The 16,041-nt window shown below is 42.3% G+C and overlaps 3 protein-coding genes across 5 annotated transcripts in view; all 3 read right to left on the bottom strand.

Annotated features, from left to right (window-relative positions):
- The window catches only part of LOC129854407 (ras-related protein R-Ras2), a 39,786-nt gene extending 39,289 nt beyond the window's left edge, over window positions 1-497 (bottom strand). Inside the window, exon 1 of the mRNA XM_055921418.1 lies at window positions 124-497. Coding sequence (XP_055777393.1) covers window positions 124-225 — 102 coding nt within the window. The 5' untranslated portion in view covers window positions 226-497. The remainder of the gene's footprint in view (window positions 1-123) is intronic.
- Window positions 498-3,711: 3,214 nt separating this feature from the next.
- On the bottom strand, window positions 3,712-10,995 carry LOC129854405 (coatomer subunit beta-like). 3 transcript variants are annotated; one of them, XM_055921416.1, is made up of 22 exons: window positions 10,910-10,995; window positions 10,171-10,324; window positions 9,812-10,041; window positions 9,504-9,673; window positions 9,287-9,401; window positions 9,105-9,197; window positions 8,463-8,600; window positions 8,251-8,370; window positions 8,024-8,131; window positions 7,768-7,914; window positions 7,514-7,659; window positions 7,311-7,407; window positions 7,055-7,215; window positions 6,821-6,941; window positions 6,479-6,706; window positions 6,065-6,244; window positions 5,515-5,659; window positions 5,259-5,378; window positions 5,006-5,151; window positions 4,826-4,915; window positions 4,247-4,402; window positions 3,712-4,058 (listed from the first exon to the last, which is right to left on the bottom strand). In XM_055921416.1, exons 2-22 carry the CDS (start codon window positions 10,259-10,261, stop codon window positions 3,999-4,001), a joined length of 2,862 nt encoding a protein of 953 aa, XP_055777391.1. In that variant the 5' UTR covers window positions 10,262-10,324; window positions 10,910-10,995; the 3' UTR covers window positions 3,712-3,998. The 3 variants fall into 3 exon arrangements, with proteins under 3 accessions (XP_055777391.1, XP_055777389.1, XP_055777390.1); XM_055921414.1 differs by having other exon boundaries at window positions 10,800-10,992; XM_055921415.1 differs by having other exon boundaries at window positions 10,853-10,992.
- Window positions 10,996-11,333: 338 nt separating this feature from the next.
- LOC129854406 (proteasome subunit alpha type-1-like) lies at window positions 11,334-15,742 on the bottom strand. The gene is made up of 10 exons (XM_055921417.1): window positions 15,568-15,742; window positions 14,820-14,864; window positions 14,626-14,727; window positions 14,419-14,522; window positions 14,227-14,315; window positions 14,038-14,108; window positions 13,825-13,954; window positions 13,673-13,752; window positions 11,956-12,060; window positions 11,334-11,800 (listed from the first exon to the last, which is right to left on the bottom strand). The coding sequence occupies exons 1-10, from the start codon at window positions 15,568-15,570 to the stop codon at window positions 11,741-11,743; spliced, it is 789 nt and encodes a 262-aa protein (XP_055777392.1). The 5' UTR covers window positions 15,571-15,742; the 3' UTR covers window positions 11,334-11,740.
- Between the last annotated feature and the right edge of the window lie 299 nt (window positions 15,743-16,041).

The following is a 16,041-nucleotide window of genomic DNA, read 5'->3' as shown; positions in this document are numbered from 1 at the left end:
AAATGAACTAAACCCCAGCATACACTTGTGGGATCCCCATTCGCAACACCTCAGTCAGCCTCCCTCCAGATTCCCAAACATTCCGTGCAAAGTGGCTGGAGAAACGGCCGACTATTTACTAACCTGGATAAATTGTATAGTTAGGGCTGACTTTCCGACACCACCACCTCCAACCACAACCAGTCGATACTTCTCCTGCACCGAGCCGTCCTTCCACCCTGCCATCGAGGACACACTTCTGCACTCGCCGCTGTCTGAACACCAGTAGTGAGGAGACACCCACTTTTCAGTGAAAGGCCTTCAGTTGAAAAATTGAACGAAGGAAAATCACGAGCCTAAATATATTGAAATGATAACTGCGTCTACAATCCGTTCCAGACTAGAGGAATTAACAGTGCTGCTCACTGACCTACGGCCGACCGAGTCCATACGCCCTCAACAACGTTGCTTACCACTGCGTTTTTAAGATGTGAAACAGAAAGGAGTAATCAGTTAGTCCAATACAAATGTCCGTCGCTAGGGGCACTTTACTTCTCATGAGTAGCATCGACTAAAGGGGTATTTAAATATTACCATTGTAGAATACTCACTTTACGACCTATGTTCCTTTCATGTAGGGCTTACCATTGTTTTCTTTATGTGCTGTGCCAATAAAAACATTTATAAGCATGAATTTTGTCCTTGCACAGACTATCCTCAGTAGGCTACAATGAGGTCATGCAGTATTAATGTCCATGTTAATGTAATTAACAGTATCCACCATCCAGCCCACACATGGATGGATGGTGATTGTAATGGATTTCATACTTGCAGCTATCATTAATCTCTGATGGTCTGGATGATCAATAAACCTATCTTCCAAGTAGCACATCATTGTTAGTGGGAAAGACAAGTTTAGTCTGGCCTGGATGGATGGCTTTTGGCAAATTTCCATTTATTACCTTACAAAATGGGAAGATATGCTGCAGCTTGACACTGTCTGTTTTCCACAGCTGTGGAGCGCTGTCCTCACAGAAACCTTTGGCCAATATCAAGGCCCCCAGAGTGAGAGCTTTCACACCAAGGCACTTTGTCCATATATTTATATGTTCTTAATTCCATTCCTTTACTTAGATTTGTGCGTATTTGGTATATGTTGTGAAATTGCTTGATATTACTTGTTAGATATTGCTGCACTGTCGGAACTAGAAACACAAGCATTTCGCTACACTCACAATAACATCTGTTAAACACGTGTATGTGAATAATTAAATGTGACTTGATTTGATTTCAAGTGTGTGTGTGTGTGTGTGTGTGTGTGTGTGTGTGTGTGTGTGTGTGTGTGTGTGTGTGTGTGTTTGTTAGGGCTGTCAGGGCTGACTGAGTTCTGCTATTCTGTAGCAATGGCATGCATGCGTGACCACAGTGATCTTGGTGACGCATACAAGTGGGTCTATATCTGAGCTTCTGGAAGGACCTAAATGTTATATAGCCCCCAGACAAGGTATAGCAATTCTTTATGCAATACTGGTGCATGTGTTTATATATCTACACTAAACGGAAATATAAACGCAACAAGATGTTGATCCCATGTTTCATGAGCTGAAATAAAAGATCCCAGAAATTGTCCATACGCACAAAAAGCTGATTTCTCTCAAATGTTGTGCACAAATTTGTTTACATCCCTGTTAGTGAGCATTTTATAATTTGTCAAAATAATCCATCCAACTGACAGGTGTGGCATATCAAGAAGCTGATTAAACAGCATGATCATTACACAGGTGCACCTTGTCCTGGGGAGAATAAAAGGCCACTCTAAAAGGTGCAGTTTTGTCACAACACAATGCCACAGATGTCTCAAGTTGAGGGAGCATGCAATTTCCATGCTGACTACAGGAATGGTTCACCTGAGCTTTTGGCAGAGAATGTAATGCTTATTCCTCTACCATAAGACACCTTCAATGCCGTTTTAGAGAATTGTAGAGACCACATGTCACGACGCCAGCCCAGGACCTCCACATCCGGCTTCTTAACCGGAGAGATCGTCAGAGGAGGGGGATGCTGAAGAGTATCTGTAATAATTCTGATTGGCTGGGCTAAGTGGGTGGGCTTATGCCCCCCCAGGCCCACGAATTGCTGCGTCCCTGCCCAGTCATGTGAAATCCATAGATTAGGGCCTAATTAATTGATTTCAATTGACTGATTTCCTTATATGAACTGTAACTCAGCAAAATCTTTGAACAGTAGATATGACTTTCCTTCATTTTCCCTCTGTCTCCTCCCAGGAGAGTTATTCAGCAAGATGTTGTATTTTAGACTCCTGAATGAATAAATTCCAATTCCAGCTCCCACTCTGCAATGTAGTGCCAGAGGCATTTGAGGAATTTAAATGAACTGCTGAAAACACAGTCCACACAGCCTGTGGGGTAGCAGATGAACAACAGGGGCAGTGCACGAGTCGTTCCACTCTTCAGGAAATATGGCTTGTTAAGTATGTTTCAGTAGGTCACTTAATGGCTCTGTACCTATGTTATATTTACAGCCCTAAAATCCTTATGTCAACTAAGTTAAAACGGTGAGGCTAAAGGGGAGTTCTGGGTTGAAAAAGGGGAGAGATATTTGTAATGGAAGAACTCTTGTTGATTTACTGTGTTGTTTGGGTCTCTTTTTTCCATTCAGTCATTGTGATACCACACAAGCAGGGAAGATCTAGAAAAATATGTGAATCACTGAAACATGTGAGTCATTGATAATTTCTCTCCGATAACTATTCTGTGTAGTGTTGTATGTCTGCAGATTATAGGGTGAGATGAGGACTTGAGAGGAAAAGGACTTAATGATCATCATGGGTTTTGCTTGTTACCGTCTGAACTCTTCACTATAGTCCTAAAATCGTGTTTTTCAAACTCTTTTCTTACAAGCAATCATCATCAATATGAGAATTGAATGGAAATTTGGTTATCACATTCAGAAGACGTGCGTGAAGTGCTCACATTCGAAATCTTTCCATACAAGGCAAAATGTGATGTAATTTCCTTTCCAAGAAGCAAGGGAAATTTTGAGTGTCTATTCAAGTGGAGAAGTTTTATATAACGGTGAGGTGGGAAAGGCAGTCAAAGCAATGTAAATGTATGTGACTGTGACTGATTAGAAATTGACAAGGGATTTGGATTTGATGCTGATCTTTCACCATTTCAATACATGGCAAAGACTGATCTCACACAGCACGTTGATTGTGTTCACTCCACATTTCTATGACTTGAAATTTGGGACCTGGCACAAACATACATTTTCACTTCATTGATGCAATTACTTGCAATTTACAGAAGCAATAACTTTTTCCCACAAACCTTTAACTAAATTTTACTTTCAAGGAATTTGCATGCATCTGATACAATAACCACTTCGATGAGTCATTATCTGTAGTATAAAGACAATAATGGGACATGAGATCATCTAAGCTGCTTATTCACAGGCAGCCCAATTCAGATCATTGAGCATTCACAAACATAAGAATTAGGCTGCCTATGTAAACACAGCCGTAGTGGATGGAATGTGAATTCAAACTGCATCCATATTTCAGGATTTAGTCTATGACATTGCATTTCACTTTACTGTCATAACTTTTGGCAACGTCGTAGTTAAGGGATTGTGGATCAGAAGTTTTTCCTTTAGTGTGAGTAAAGAACGACTGAACACGCAAACAGCCCATCGTCTGACAAATGTTGGGAGTATGTTTTGTTATATATGTCATGTTTATTGAAAATGAAAGAAAGGCCAGGGATATCACTTGGAGGACAATAAGAGGGAGTTTCGTCCTGACACAGGAGGTGTAAAACCATTTCTCATACACACATAGAACAATACTTAATCAAAATGGCCATCAAAAAAATATTGTAGCGCTTTATGGTCAGAGACAGACGAGACTAGAGAGGACTAGCAGAAAGCACATTTCTTTGCAGATGAATCTTGTCCAGTGATGTGGAGTTCTCAGTTGGACTGCTGGTTTTCAGTTGACTTTATACAGATGTTTTTTTCTGGGAAAGGTTGATCTTGTCACCCAGACTCAATGCCATACCCTGTAGAGAGAAGGGAAGTGTCACTTGCAATGTATAAACTTTAATAAACAATTCCTCCCCAATGTTTGCATTATTCTATCATTACTACGTCTGCATCCCAAATGGCAACCTATTTACAAAAAGAGTGCACTATATAGGGAATAGGGTGCATTTTGTGATGTAATCTGAGTGGGGAGTGAGTTTCTCACCTGGCTCTTGGCCCGGATGCGGATGTGTCCGTTGACAGGGGCATCAGGACCCAGGTGGATGGGCTTCTCAATGCTGACGTTGGCCAGGGCGTCTTCACCGAAGATGGAGCGGGCATACAGGTTGGCAGCCATGAAGCCACAGAAGCCAGAAAGTGCCTGGTTGTAAGGACAGACAAGGTTGTGTGAGTGAGCATCACATGCATTACTATCTATTTGACCCAGTAGTATGAGTATGAAATGTGCTGAGTTTACTGAAGACAGGGCTATGACAAGAGAGCTCATCTTAACTGTCTAAATCCATCAGTGGTTTGATGAAGAACTTGAAACAAAATAAATAGGTACATATTGCCTGTATCTCGCAGGGTGCCCTTTTATTTTCAAACGGATTGATTCAATAAGATAATTATAAAAGCCATTTAGAAATCAAATCCGAACACTGTAAAAAAGGTAGCAGCAGCAGCAGAAAAGTTAGACGCTCTGACACCTTCCCCTCATTAGCCTTCCCATCTGCCAGGTATTCTGTTCTACATATCATCGTCCTATTGATGTAGTTCAAACGGCAATATTCCACGACTGTACCTTCTCTGGGGTCAGGCACTTCATGTTGGTGGAGCTGAGGATGTGGTGGAGGTACTCGTTCAGGTCTGCAATGTTGGTGTTCACTGTCACCTAGAATAAACAGTGTTATTACGATCATCCACTGAACACACTAACAAAACAAAACCAAATATGGACAGTTCTCTTATCTAACGGTAGTACCTTATTCTCCCACTCAAACTCGGCCCACATCTGTCTGAACTCCGCGTCTGTGCACGAGGCTGGCTGGATGTAGTCCATGATGTCAATGTGGATGTCACTAAGGACCACACAGTTCCTGTCGCTGGCAGCTCCTGATATGTCATACACTGAGACAGACAGACAGAAAAACTGATGTCGTACACATGGAGTGGAGGCTGGCCATCAGATTATTCATGACAAGTACTCTGACAGAAGTTAGAAGTTATCCTCTTACCTATGTTGCCAAATATGATGCCATTCTCTGTGGACGCCACTTTGACGTTAGCCTTGATGTTGGCAAAGTCATGGGGTGCCAGAGTGAGAGGAGAAGGCTTCTCAACCAGCTTGAGGTCACCTGTTGGATTGAAAGGTTGATATCAGCATTAGACATACATCACTTATGGTAAACAAGAGAAATTGACCTGAAACAACCCTTAGTAAGGTTGTATGACTCTGCATATAGTCATATGAACTACAGACTAGAACCTCACCCAATGTCGCCAGCTCCAGGGTGCAATTCTGAAGGGTGTCGTTGGTTTGGTTGACGACCAGCACGTCCAGCACAATGTCATACTGGTTGACATGGACATAGGCCTCAGCATAGACTGGGTCTGAGAAACCAGTCAGCTGGGTAACCTGCAATACAACATACACTCAGAATGACATGGTCCTCACCAACCTATTGTTATACAACAGAGCACCTGTCAATAACTACCAACAGCACTAATAGCTAAGATGAAAACGTACATTTCTGAATAGGATCCTGAGATAATCCATGCCATAGCCTGAACCTAGAAATGTTGTTATATTCATTCCCTCTTTCATAGTCGTACCTATGGAACAGACCTAGAAAACACTGATTTCTATGTTGCTATGGCTCACTGTCACATTGGAAACACAAAGCCACCTGCTGGCAATTTGAGGTATATCACACACATCTACTATCCAAAAAGGCACATGACCGTGTGATTTCACAAGCACACAATTTTGTAATTCTGTAACAGAACAGTGTGTGTCTCTACTGGGTCCTTGTAGGTGTACCTTGTTGAGTTTGGAGGCCATGGGGTCGTTAGCCTCCTTCTTAAGAGTGGTTCCCATGGCAGCCAGTAAACTGAGCTGGAATTGGTCCTCCTTGGAGGACGTCTCGTTCTTGGCCGTCAGTTGCATAAAGGAAATGGGGTCGTCTGCCTGCACCAGTACGTTCCGCTTCTCTGACTCTTTCTGTAGATAAGAGCACAGAACACCATCAGCACATAGCAGTACAATCCAAAAAAGGCCTCCTTACCTTCTGAGATAGCTTCTCAGAAGGTAAGGAGGAGTGTCCAAATGGATAGGCAGCCAGGTGAAGGGAGAACTAGAGTATAGCTGACTGAACGGGGAGAAGGCAGTGGTTTAGTGAGAAGAGTGGACTGGAAGCTATGGCCTAGTAATCTAGCAGCCAGCGCTCCTCCTTACCTTCTGAGATAGCTTCTCCTCCTCCAGCCTGACAGTGAGCATGTGAGACAGGGACTTGCGGCACTCCTTGTTAAAGATGTCGTTCATGAGGGGCGAACACTCGGACAGCACCTTGAGACACAGCGAGATGCGGTCCACATCGTCGTCTGTGATGGGCTTCTTGGGCAGAGAGGACTTGCCCAAGTGGAGGATGGTGGCCATGATCAGCATAGACTCAGCCACAAAGGACTGAAGGGGAGACGGTGATAGAGAGCATTAGAATCACTTCATGACTTTCAATGGACAGTGAACATGGACACCTAAATCACAACCGTTTCAGAAGATAAGAGGTTCTATACTTACATTCTGTCTCTTTTTGTCTTGAACTATGGTGACATATCGTAGGGCCACTTTGGTCAGGGTTGTGGCTAAAGAGGCCGCCACATAGAAGTCTCCGTCCATCAAGAAGCCCCTGAGAGGAGGCCTACAGGGAAAGGGACAACAGTTTCATTTAGTGACATATCATCCACTTCTGAAAGACAATCACTGCAAGCTAAGAAACGATGTATTTTAGACACAAAAGGTGATTTATTTTACCTGTCCTCTTCCTTCTTTGAGGGTCGGGAGGAGCTGAGGGCGCTCTGTGTGACGTAGGTGCCCATCTCTGTCACCAGTTTGGCTGCTGGCGCTGCGCTCACCTCTTCTTCCGGCTTCCCCTCCCCAGCCTCTTTCTTGATCTCGTTCTCTACTATGGGGATCTGAAAAAGGGACAGACATGAGCCACTGGCATCAAGTATCACTCTGGTATTGAGCGCTGAAAGTGAATGAATAATCCATAAGCACACACATATACCTCTCCAAGCGACCTGCGCACTTCTGTCATCACACTCTGAATGTCCTCTTTAGTGCTGCAGTATTCTCCCAGGATCCAAAGCGCTCCTCTGTAGATCCTAACACAGTTTAAAAGATTGGATGTCTGCATAAAAAAAACAGTAATTCTCCAAAAGCATCCTGTGATTATCTATTCATATGCAAGCTTGTCAGTCTTGGTCTTACTTGACAGTCCTGATGGCATGGAAGACTTCCAGCATCTTCTCGATGATGAGGGGCCTCAGGTTGTCGAACCTCTGAATGGCCTCCCTCACAAACTCCAGCACATCAGCCGCCGCTGCCTCGTTAGTGTCACTCAGGAACTCCATCAGCTGAGTGACACACGTATGTCATTTAGATTACATCACAGAGGACAGAATGACCCTAGCTGTGTTTGATTTCAGGGTGTGTGAGAGAACAGGGTAGATAGGTAGACTCACCACAGGAATGACATTGGCTGCCATGTCAGGGAAGCGTACACTGCATGAGTGGAGGGTGCGCACCAGCAGCTGCCTGAATTTATCAGTGTCCTCATGCTCCGTCACGTTGTTGGTCTTAATCACCTCCTTCTTCAGAACTATCACCAACTGGAACACAAACACATGAACACCTTAGTTAGAATAATCATCCTTTTACAAAATAGACAGGCGAGGCCACAGAGACAGGAGAAAATAGTCCTGAGGATGACACCCCCACCTCCTCTACGTTCCGAGATGAGACTAGGTCCAAGGCCAGCTGCAGGGTCTTCTTCCGGACCTCGAGGTCAGGCGTGCTCAAAACACGCAGAATGTCCATCACCAGGTCCTGGGTGGACAGAGAACAGACACGTTAACCAGGTTATTATTACACTTCAAAGACTTACTGGTAACTAACATGGGGTCTGTTCACCAGGAGCAACATTAATGAAAGTGAAGTCGGAGAACCTGGAGAACACGTTCATGAGTGGGATGCTCCTTCAGCTCGATCAGACGATCCAGGACAATCAGCTTCACGTTGTTGTCACTCTCCTTGATGATAAGGTCAATGTAGCACTGGGCAGCAGCCTAGAACAAACACACAAATGCCATTGAAAGACACACAATGCCAGACTAAAATTAACAGCAGTTCCGTGATGTAGATAAGTGAGAAGGGGTACCTTGATGGCAGTGGGTGCACTGGACAGCGTGACAAGAGTGCCAGCTGCCTCGTACTTGACGGCTGGGCTGGAGGACTGCAACAGGTTGTAGATGCAGCGGATGAAGCGGGCACGCTCCGACGGGTTAGCGTGGCACACCTAAACATTGAGGAAACAAGATACATGGCAAATAAAAAATGGCAGTACTTACGTGGATATCATTTTCAATTTAAGCTTTTTTTTCTTCTTTTTTTTTTTTTACCCCTTTTTCGTGGTATCCAATTGGTAGTTAGTCTTGTCTCATCGCTGCAACTCCCATTACGGACTCGGGAGAGGCGAAGGTCTATAGTCGTGCATCCTCCGAAACACAGCCCAACCAAGCCTCAGTGCTTCTTGACACAATGCCCACTTAACCCGGAAGCCAGCCGCACCAATGTGTCAGAGGAAACACCGTACACCTGGCAAACGTGTCAGCGTGTACTGCGCCCGGCCCGCCACAGGAGTCGCTAGTGCGCGATGAGACAAGGACATCCCTGCCGGCCAAACCCTCCCCTAACCCAAACGACGGGTTGGGCCTATTGTGCGCCGTCCCATGGATTCTTTACATATTTCTCAAGAGAGATATCTGGAGGTTTCTAGTGGGAAAATGTCTGAAGGACTCACCTTGTAAATCAGCTCCACAATGACCAACTGGAGAATATCTCCAAATGTATGCACTTGATCAATGCAGGTGCTGAGGTAATCCAGAGCTCTGTCCTGCACAGTGGAAATTACCAGTGTTAGTCCTAGACACAGAAAAATGTTGGTGAGCGGTCTCTAATAAAAAAAGTGAAGATGCAATTGACCTGGTCTGCGTGAATGAGCATCATGAAAGCATTTCTTTTGCAGCTGGCATCTTTTTCATTCACAAGGAAATCATGGATCAACTCAGGGGCATCTGGGATAAGATTTTCAAAGTTCCTGAGACGGAAATAAAATTGCTCAAGTAAATGCCATGTTCTCCATTAAGGGTCATAAACACTCATATGGAACTTCTGTATTGTATCACTACAGTAAGTGTACCTGTAGATGGTGTAGATGGCCAGTACAGCATTGCGGCGAACGTAGCTGTGGCGGTGCTCCAGGCAGGCGCGGATGGCGGGCATGAGGGGCTCCAGCAGCTCAGACTCCTTCAACTTGCACAGAAAGCGCAGGGTGGATCCACGGATGAACTCGTTGGGGTGCTGCAAGTCCTGAAACAGACAAACATACCCTTGAATAAGAGGCATTAAATGTAATAGTCACACGCCATACTTCCTTGTGCTAATTATATAATGTATCTAACATTCAGACATACAGTGACAGTACACTTGTGTAGTATGCTACCATACCTTTCTATAGGCGTCACAGACCAGGATCATCTCCTGAAGCAGCTTGCCATCTGGAGTCGTTTTGGGGACAATCTCCCAGAAGACTAGCAGAAGCTTTTTAATGGTGTGGTCTTGAAGTGGGAGGACAAATCGGATGATGGTCATCAGTAGGCCTGGCAGCTTCTCTCCATTCAGTATCATGATGATTACCTTCTTCAGGGCCTCTGTCTTTGCCTTGATCTCTCCTTTTTCTGATATCAGGAAAGAATAACATTGTATTACTCTTAAAGTCACACTAATCACAGATCAGTCACACTGATAGTTTAGGGGCGGTTAGGTGCCTATTACCAATGCAGATAGGGCCAACAGAGGATACTTACCCAAGTCTGCTTTGAGACTGACTTCCGATGGAGGTTCGGAGTCATTTGGAACATTGATCAAAGTGTAACAAACATTCTCTGCGGCTGTCATTTTGCCGGATGGATCGTCTTTCCTCTCGCAGCACCCCAATCAACAAAACTGTTAAGATGATTCCTATGAAGTACCCATCAAGTAATGTTAATGCATAATCCAACAAATGTAAACATAGCTGCTATTACACATAAGTTATTGAACACGATTCGTGCTTTCTAATACTGCACTGCTGTAGCTAAGAAATATGTGGTAGCTAGTCGACACATCCACGTAGCCAAGTCAGTCAGCTAGCTTGTACTATAGCAGCTAGTTATTTTTTAGTAGCTAGTTAATGTTATTCATTCACACAGGCCGCACCGGCTGTTAGTTAGCTAGTATGCTAGTTATTGACAAGTCAATGGCCTAACGAATTATGCAGCTCAATCAGTGACATTCACAAAAAAAACAAATGCAATATGCCAGTATCACTTCACAGAGCCTAGTCAGACGTTTTGATATTGCAAATAGAGCAAGCTCAACCGCTTGTCGTCCATGACAGCTAGCGTTAGCTTGCAAATGGTGGATGGATACCAAAACATATTTGGAATACAATTACCCAAACCAATCCTTCCGCCCTTGGTCAAGATAGAGAAATAAGCACTTAACTACCTTACTGCACGTTTACTATATTTCAAAATAGCCTCCAATGTCGCGTCTGTTATTTACTTGGGCATCTGTAAATTGCTCAGAGATCTTCTCGAGCTGTCCGTTCCCCACTTCCCTGTGACGTGGAAGATTAGCTACTTTCTGAGCCACATCACTGATACAGCAAGTGAAAAGGGACAAATAACCCGGATGTCTAGACGCGAAGACGAAATTCTAATTATGAGTGTTGCCCAATGTAACAATATTCTATATTGCCTCCATTTATGTACTGAACTGAGGCTTTACATGTTTTTGCTACAAGTAATTTATACATTTGCTATTTATGAAATATTAAATTGTAGATTTTGTTTATAATTGACCCATCACTTGGTATGGTCCAAGTGAAGGTTGACCAAGCCACATTATATAAGGCTACCATTTCAGTTGGGTTTGTAAGTAGGTTGTCTTACCAGTGATTATGATTCAATAAAGTCCGGGTTAGTCATGATGTTTGAACATCTATGTTTTTATTTTTTTGTTCAAAGTTCAGTTGGTGTTTAGGCATAAATAAACCCCCACTTTGGTTCCTACCTTTTCTTTGAAAACATCCACCACCGAGTGGCCACATAAGAACATAGAATGACAATGCAGTAATGACAAAAGATAAACGTGATGTTACATTTCTTTTAACGAACCAGACAAGTTCAGAAAAAGTTTGTCTTTAATGACAAAAAAATATATGCAAACATTGAACCGCTAACAAAAATCATAGTCGACTTGAACATACACAAGTATAATGGTAATTGTTCTCCATGTTGATACAATTACAAGTGAGTGTGGGTGGAATATTGACTGAATGAATCAGGGATAAGTGCTTTGTCATCTTCAGACTGTCTGGGACACACTTCAATCTCAGAGCTCCATGGGCTCTTCTGGCTTCTCTGCTGCCGGCTCGTCGTCTGGCTGGGCAACCTGCAGTACAACAAGAGGACAAGGCATGTGCATTGTCAGGTATGGAGATGAACAATGTACCATCAAGAATCTTATTAAGCCAATAACTGTTCCTCTTGACAAGTTTCCACTGAGAGAAAATATTTTTATTCAACATTTGCCAAGTTGTTCTTTACCCTTCTCTGTGGCCTCTCCTCAAGGCCTTCAAGGAATGATGCCACATCGCCATCATCGTAGATGGTGAACTCCATGTCCTTGCCAACAATCCCGATGGACACATTCTAAAAGGGCAGACAGTAAGTTGTCAATCTGTGAATTAACTTGTGTTCTGAACCCCTACCCTTCTCTCTGAACCCCTCAAGAATTTAAAAACACTAGATTAGTGTAAGAATGGCTAGAAAATGTTTTCACATAGTAGTTATACCAGTCCATCCCATAAGGGAAGCGAATGAGAGACACTTAAGGGTGAGGAGTAGATAATTGGACAGTAGCCTGATGTAAAAGTCTTAAGGTTACTACAAGCTTCACTTCGTTGATCTACGTGCACGTGGGTGGAGTGGGATTTGTGGAGCAGGGGATAGGTTTTGGTAACATGATATCCTTGCCGGTCCCACACCCATTCAAATAAAATCTAATTTTATTTGTCACATACGCCAAATAGAACAGGTGTAGACCTTAGTGAAATGTTTACTTACAAGCCCTTAACCAACAATGCAGTTAAGAAAAATAGGTGTTAAGAAACTATTTACTAAAATAAACTGAAGTTAAATATATATATATATTTTTTAAATAAAACAAGAATAGAAAAATAACATAATTAAAGAACAATAATAAAATAACAGTAGCAAGGCTATATACAGGGGGTACCGGTACAGAGTCAATATGTGGGGGCACAAGTTAGTCGAGGTAAAGGGGGCGATAGCAAAGTTTTGTAATATTTTTATTAGTAGCTAGCTAGCTGGCAGCCTGGCTAGCTGGCTTTAAACATAGGAAGCTAGCTAGCCTTTTTAACTTCCCACATCTATCTCCTTATGAAAATAATCAGATTTATTATTAAAACATATGCACTGGCAAATATTCATATACTTGCAGGTTTAACTACTGATGGGGAAACAAAGCTTCCTGAAGCTGATGTTTAAGACATTTGTGTCAAATAGGTTCATTACTCAAGGCTTTAATCAACACAGTGTACACTAGTTACGTCTGCTGTTCAAAAATAATTTAGTGCAGCCAAATTAGCGTGTGCTCAGCATAGCCTTTTTGTCTTCTACCAAACCAATCAGGTGGTTGTTTGATGAAACGAAGCTTCATGTCATTAATCACATGCTTCTGATATTCGTGATACAGGCATTTGCACACTGCTTCGAAGTACACTTCTTAGCGATTTTTACGTATACCTCAGAGTTCAGGCATTAAACGTAACATCACTAAGTGTAACCCAAAACATTATCCCAGTTTGATATGCTGCTTGTGTATTAATTCCCATATCAGCTAAAAACAGATCATCATCATGTTTTGCTCACAGAGAAAAAAGAACATGGCTAGCTAGTTGGCTATAGCAGGTTATACCATTTCACACTAGCCTGATAGTTATAACTTCTAAACAAAATACCTTTTTGGGTGGATTATTGTTGTTTGATTATCAATGCAAAATAGGCTACTTTGATAAATAGCCTATAGATCGGATCGATGGAACCAAGTGACAACACTGCCCCCACTGCTGCAGAAAGAATGATACGGGGCGTCTCAATTTTCAGGTAGTAGAAAAGTATGTTGAATGCCGGATGGTATTACAAGAAGCTGCCCCTTTTGTGACAAAAAACGACATTCCAACATTGCGCTACGCTCTGAATCTTGCATCTCCATAGAGCTTGCAGTAAGCTTAAGGTTTACCTTTGTGGTAAGATCTTGTTCTGCAGGTAGAGTTTCTCTCAGTCCCCGGAGGCCATGTTGAACCAGGTCATTCAGTTCACCTACAAGACAGAATGAAAGCTTTATAACGTGCTTACATCAGAAGCAGAGAAGAAAAGGCATAAAATACTCACAGTCAAGAAAAGTGTCCATATGTCTTTCCAGGTAGGTACGTGCAGACTGGGAGCGGGCCCCTATGGACATGGCCTTGCAATCAAAGTAGTTGGCAGAGGGGCAGGTCTGGAAAATGTGTGGCCCCATATCCTAGAAGAGACAAACAATATTAGATATGACATACTATTCCACTAATATTTATAGAGGAACAAACTAACCAATACATATCTTACATCATATCCTGCGATGAGTAATCCCACACCATAAGGCCTTCTTCCATATCTCTGTGTAGGGATCTGGGTTTCTGAGTGCTAGGTCAAGGTGGATTGTCTTAGTTGCAACGGTATAATAACTTTTCATATTATCAATACAGACAATTCATGTTAAGCGTCATAAAAACTACATTTGTGGTAAAAGGATACTGCTTCCAATTAGTGTGACCAAGCGGGACACAGGGAGAGGCCGATCAAACACGAACCTGGAGTCCAGGCACTCCTGACGCATAAAGTTGCTGAAGGAGTATGATGGAAGAGAAGTGTTAACATCAGTCAGAAGAACACTGTCTAATTCTCTTCAAGAATATGAAAAACCATGCACAACAGATCCTCTCTTACCAGAGTAGCCTTGCATCAGCAGTGAGGCCAGCAATGGAGATGCCAACATGGCTGTCGACGTGTAGAATTTTCTTCTGATGGGCAGCCAACTCGGACTGAGCTCTCTGGACAAGAACACAAAATCAGGATAAAAAATAGACTACATTTACACTGCTTTTCATATAATCATGTTCTTGAATGCAAATGTAAAATCAATGTAAATTGTACCTTCAGAGCCACAAGTACAGCATGACTGCGAGATTTCAGACCCACTGTGGCAGATCCTTGTTTCACTGCTTCCATAGCATATTCAATCTGATGAATACGCCCCTGAAACACAAGACAGTGACCTGTTATGAGAGTCACAAATATTGCAGCTGAAATTGCTAACTGTTACGTTACCTGTATTTGCAGACTCTTACCTGTGGACTCCAAACTGTGACATCATTGTCATACTGGTTGCGGAACTAAGAAAAATACAAAAATGAGTCTTACAATCTAGAAACCTACATGTTGCTGTCGTCATAGTACAATATGTCATCATTGATTCTATAATAGAAATCAAGATCCATTTGCATGTGAAAATGTTATCATGGAATCCATTATTGCTCCATTGTTTATATTGGCGGCCCAAAGCCCACTTTTTAATGGTAACAGTTACTTTAACATGGCAGTGACTCAGCTAAAACAGATCTGATTTAACTAACTATCTAGCAACACAGCTTGGTATTCACACAGTAAAGTTTGACTTCAAGTTGTGAACAAGTAATCTAGGTAGGTAGGGAGCTAGCTAGCTGAATGGATAACATTAGCTAGCTAGGTAACTACCATTGATTAAAATGTTAGCTATGTCCAATAAAATTAAGCAAGAAGTTAGCTACTACTATCATATTCTACCCAAAATATGGGATAGTCACAGGTTAGGGATGCAGCCATAGCATTTGTTGTTAGCCTAGCCAGCTATTATATTTCATTACCTTTTTCTTTACCGGTAAGTTACAGTAGCGTGGCAAGTAAGCTTAACTAAATGCTTACTCATTGCTATGGATAGCTAGCTAGGTAGCCTTTCCATCCAACTACAGATAACAGAGATTTCTGGTGCATTTAATTATTACGTTTGCAGTCACTTTTGATATATCGTACATATTATATTATTTCTTCCAAGCTTACCATGATGATAGAGCTTTCAACCAACAAGCGCCTCAGATAACCGATTAGTGCTTGATTACTTTTCCTATTGACGTCTGCGTAAAGGGAAACAAGTAGATTACAGAGAGGGGGATCCGCGTTCTGTATTTTTCTCTCTGCCAGATGTGATGTGAAATTCTTCACCAGACACTGCTGAAGAAATCAGAAACCACCCACAATACACAAAGTAAAAGCGTGCAATTACTCAATACACCTAATGTTAAACATAATCTACAATCTCGTCGAAATAAACTATTTACTCCTGAAAATTTCGATTTTGAAGGTGCGTTCCTTATTCTTACATACATTATTCTCACACTTGCTTTATCCAAATAGAGTTCTCTGATATATGTAGTGCTCTAAACATGCGATTCCGTGGAGGAACATTGCTTTCATTTAAGCAATCTCAATCTTCATTTAAGCAGTCTCATTAGAACACATACAAAATAGGTATTC

The sequence above is a fragment of the Salvelinus fontinalis genome, chromosome 4, assembly GCF_029448725.1.
Source record: "Salvelinus fontinalis isolate EN_2023a chromosome 4, ASM2944872v1, whole genome shotgun sequence".
Classification (NCBI taxonomy): Eukaryota; Metazoa; Chordata; class Actinopteri; order Salmoniformes; family Salmonidae; genus Salvelinus; species Salvelinus fontinalis.
This window is presented reverse-complemented; position numbering and strand designations above follow the sequence as displayed.

Excerpts from the sequence above, each read along its gene's own strand:
- LOC129854406 (XM_055921417.1), bottom strand. Across the intron at positions 14,316-14,418 it reads GCTGATGCAAGGCTACTCTG|CAACTTTATGCGTCAGGAGT; the intron begins GTAAGAGAGGAT and ends ATACTCCTTCAG. Across the intron at positions 14,109-14,226 it reads GGTCACACTAATTGGAAGCA|AAACCCAGATCCCTACACAG; the intron begins GTATCCTTTTAC and ends CCTAGCACTCAG.
- LOC129854405 (XM_055921416.1), bottom strand. The coding sequence starts at position 10,261 with ATGACAGCCGCAGAGAATGTTTGTTACACTTTGATCAATGTTCCAAAT. Across the intron at positions 7,660-7,767 it reads CAGCCAATGTCATTCCTGTG|CTGATGGAGTTCCTGAGTGA; the intron begins GTGAGTCTACCT and ends TGTGTCACTCAG. Across the intron at positions 4,916-5,005 it reads AGTTTGAGTGGGAGAATAAG|GTGACAGTGAACACCAACAT; the intron begins GTACTACCGTTA and ends TGTTTATTCTAG.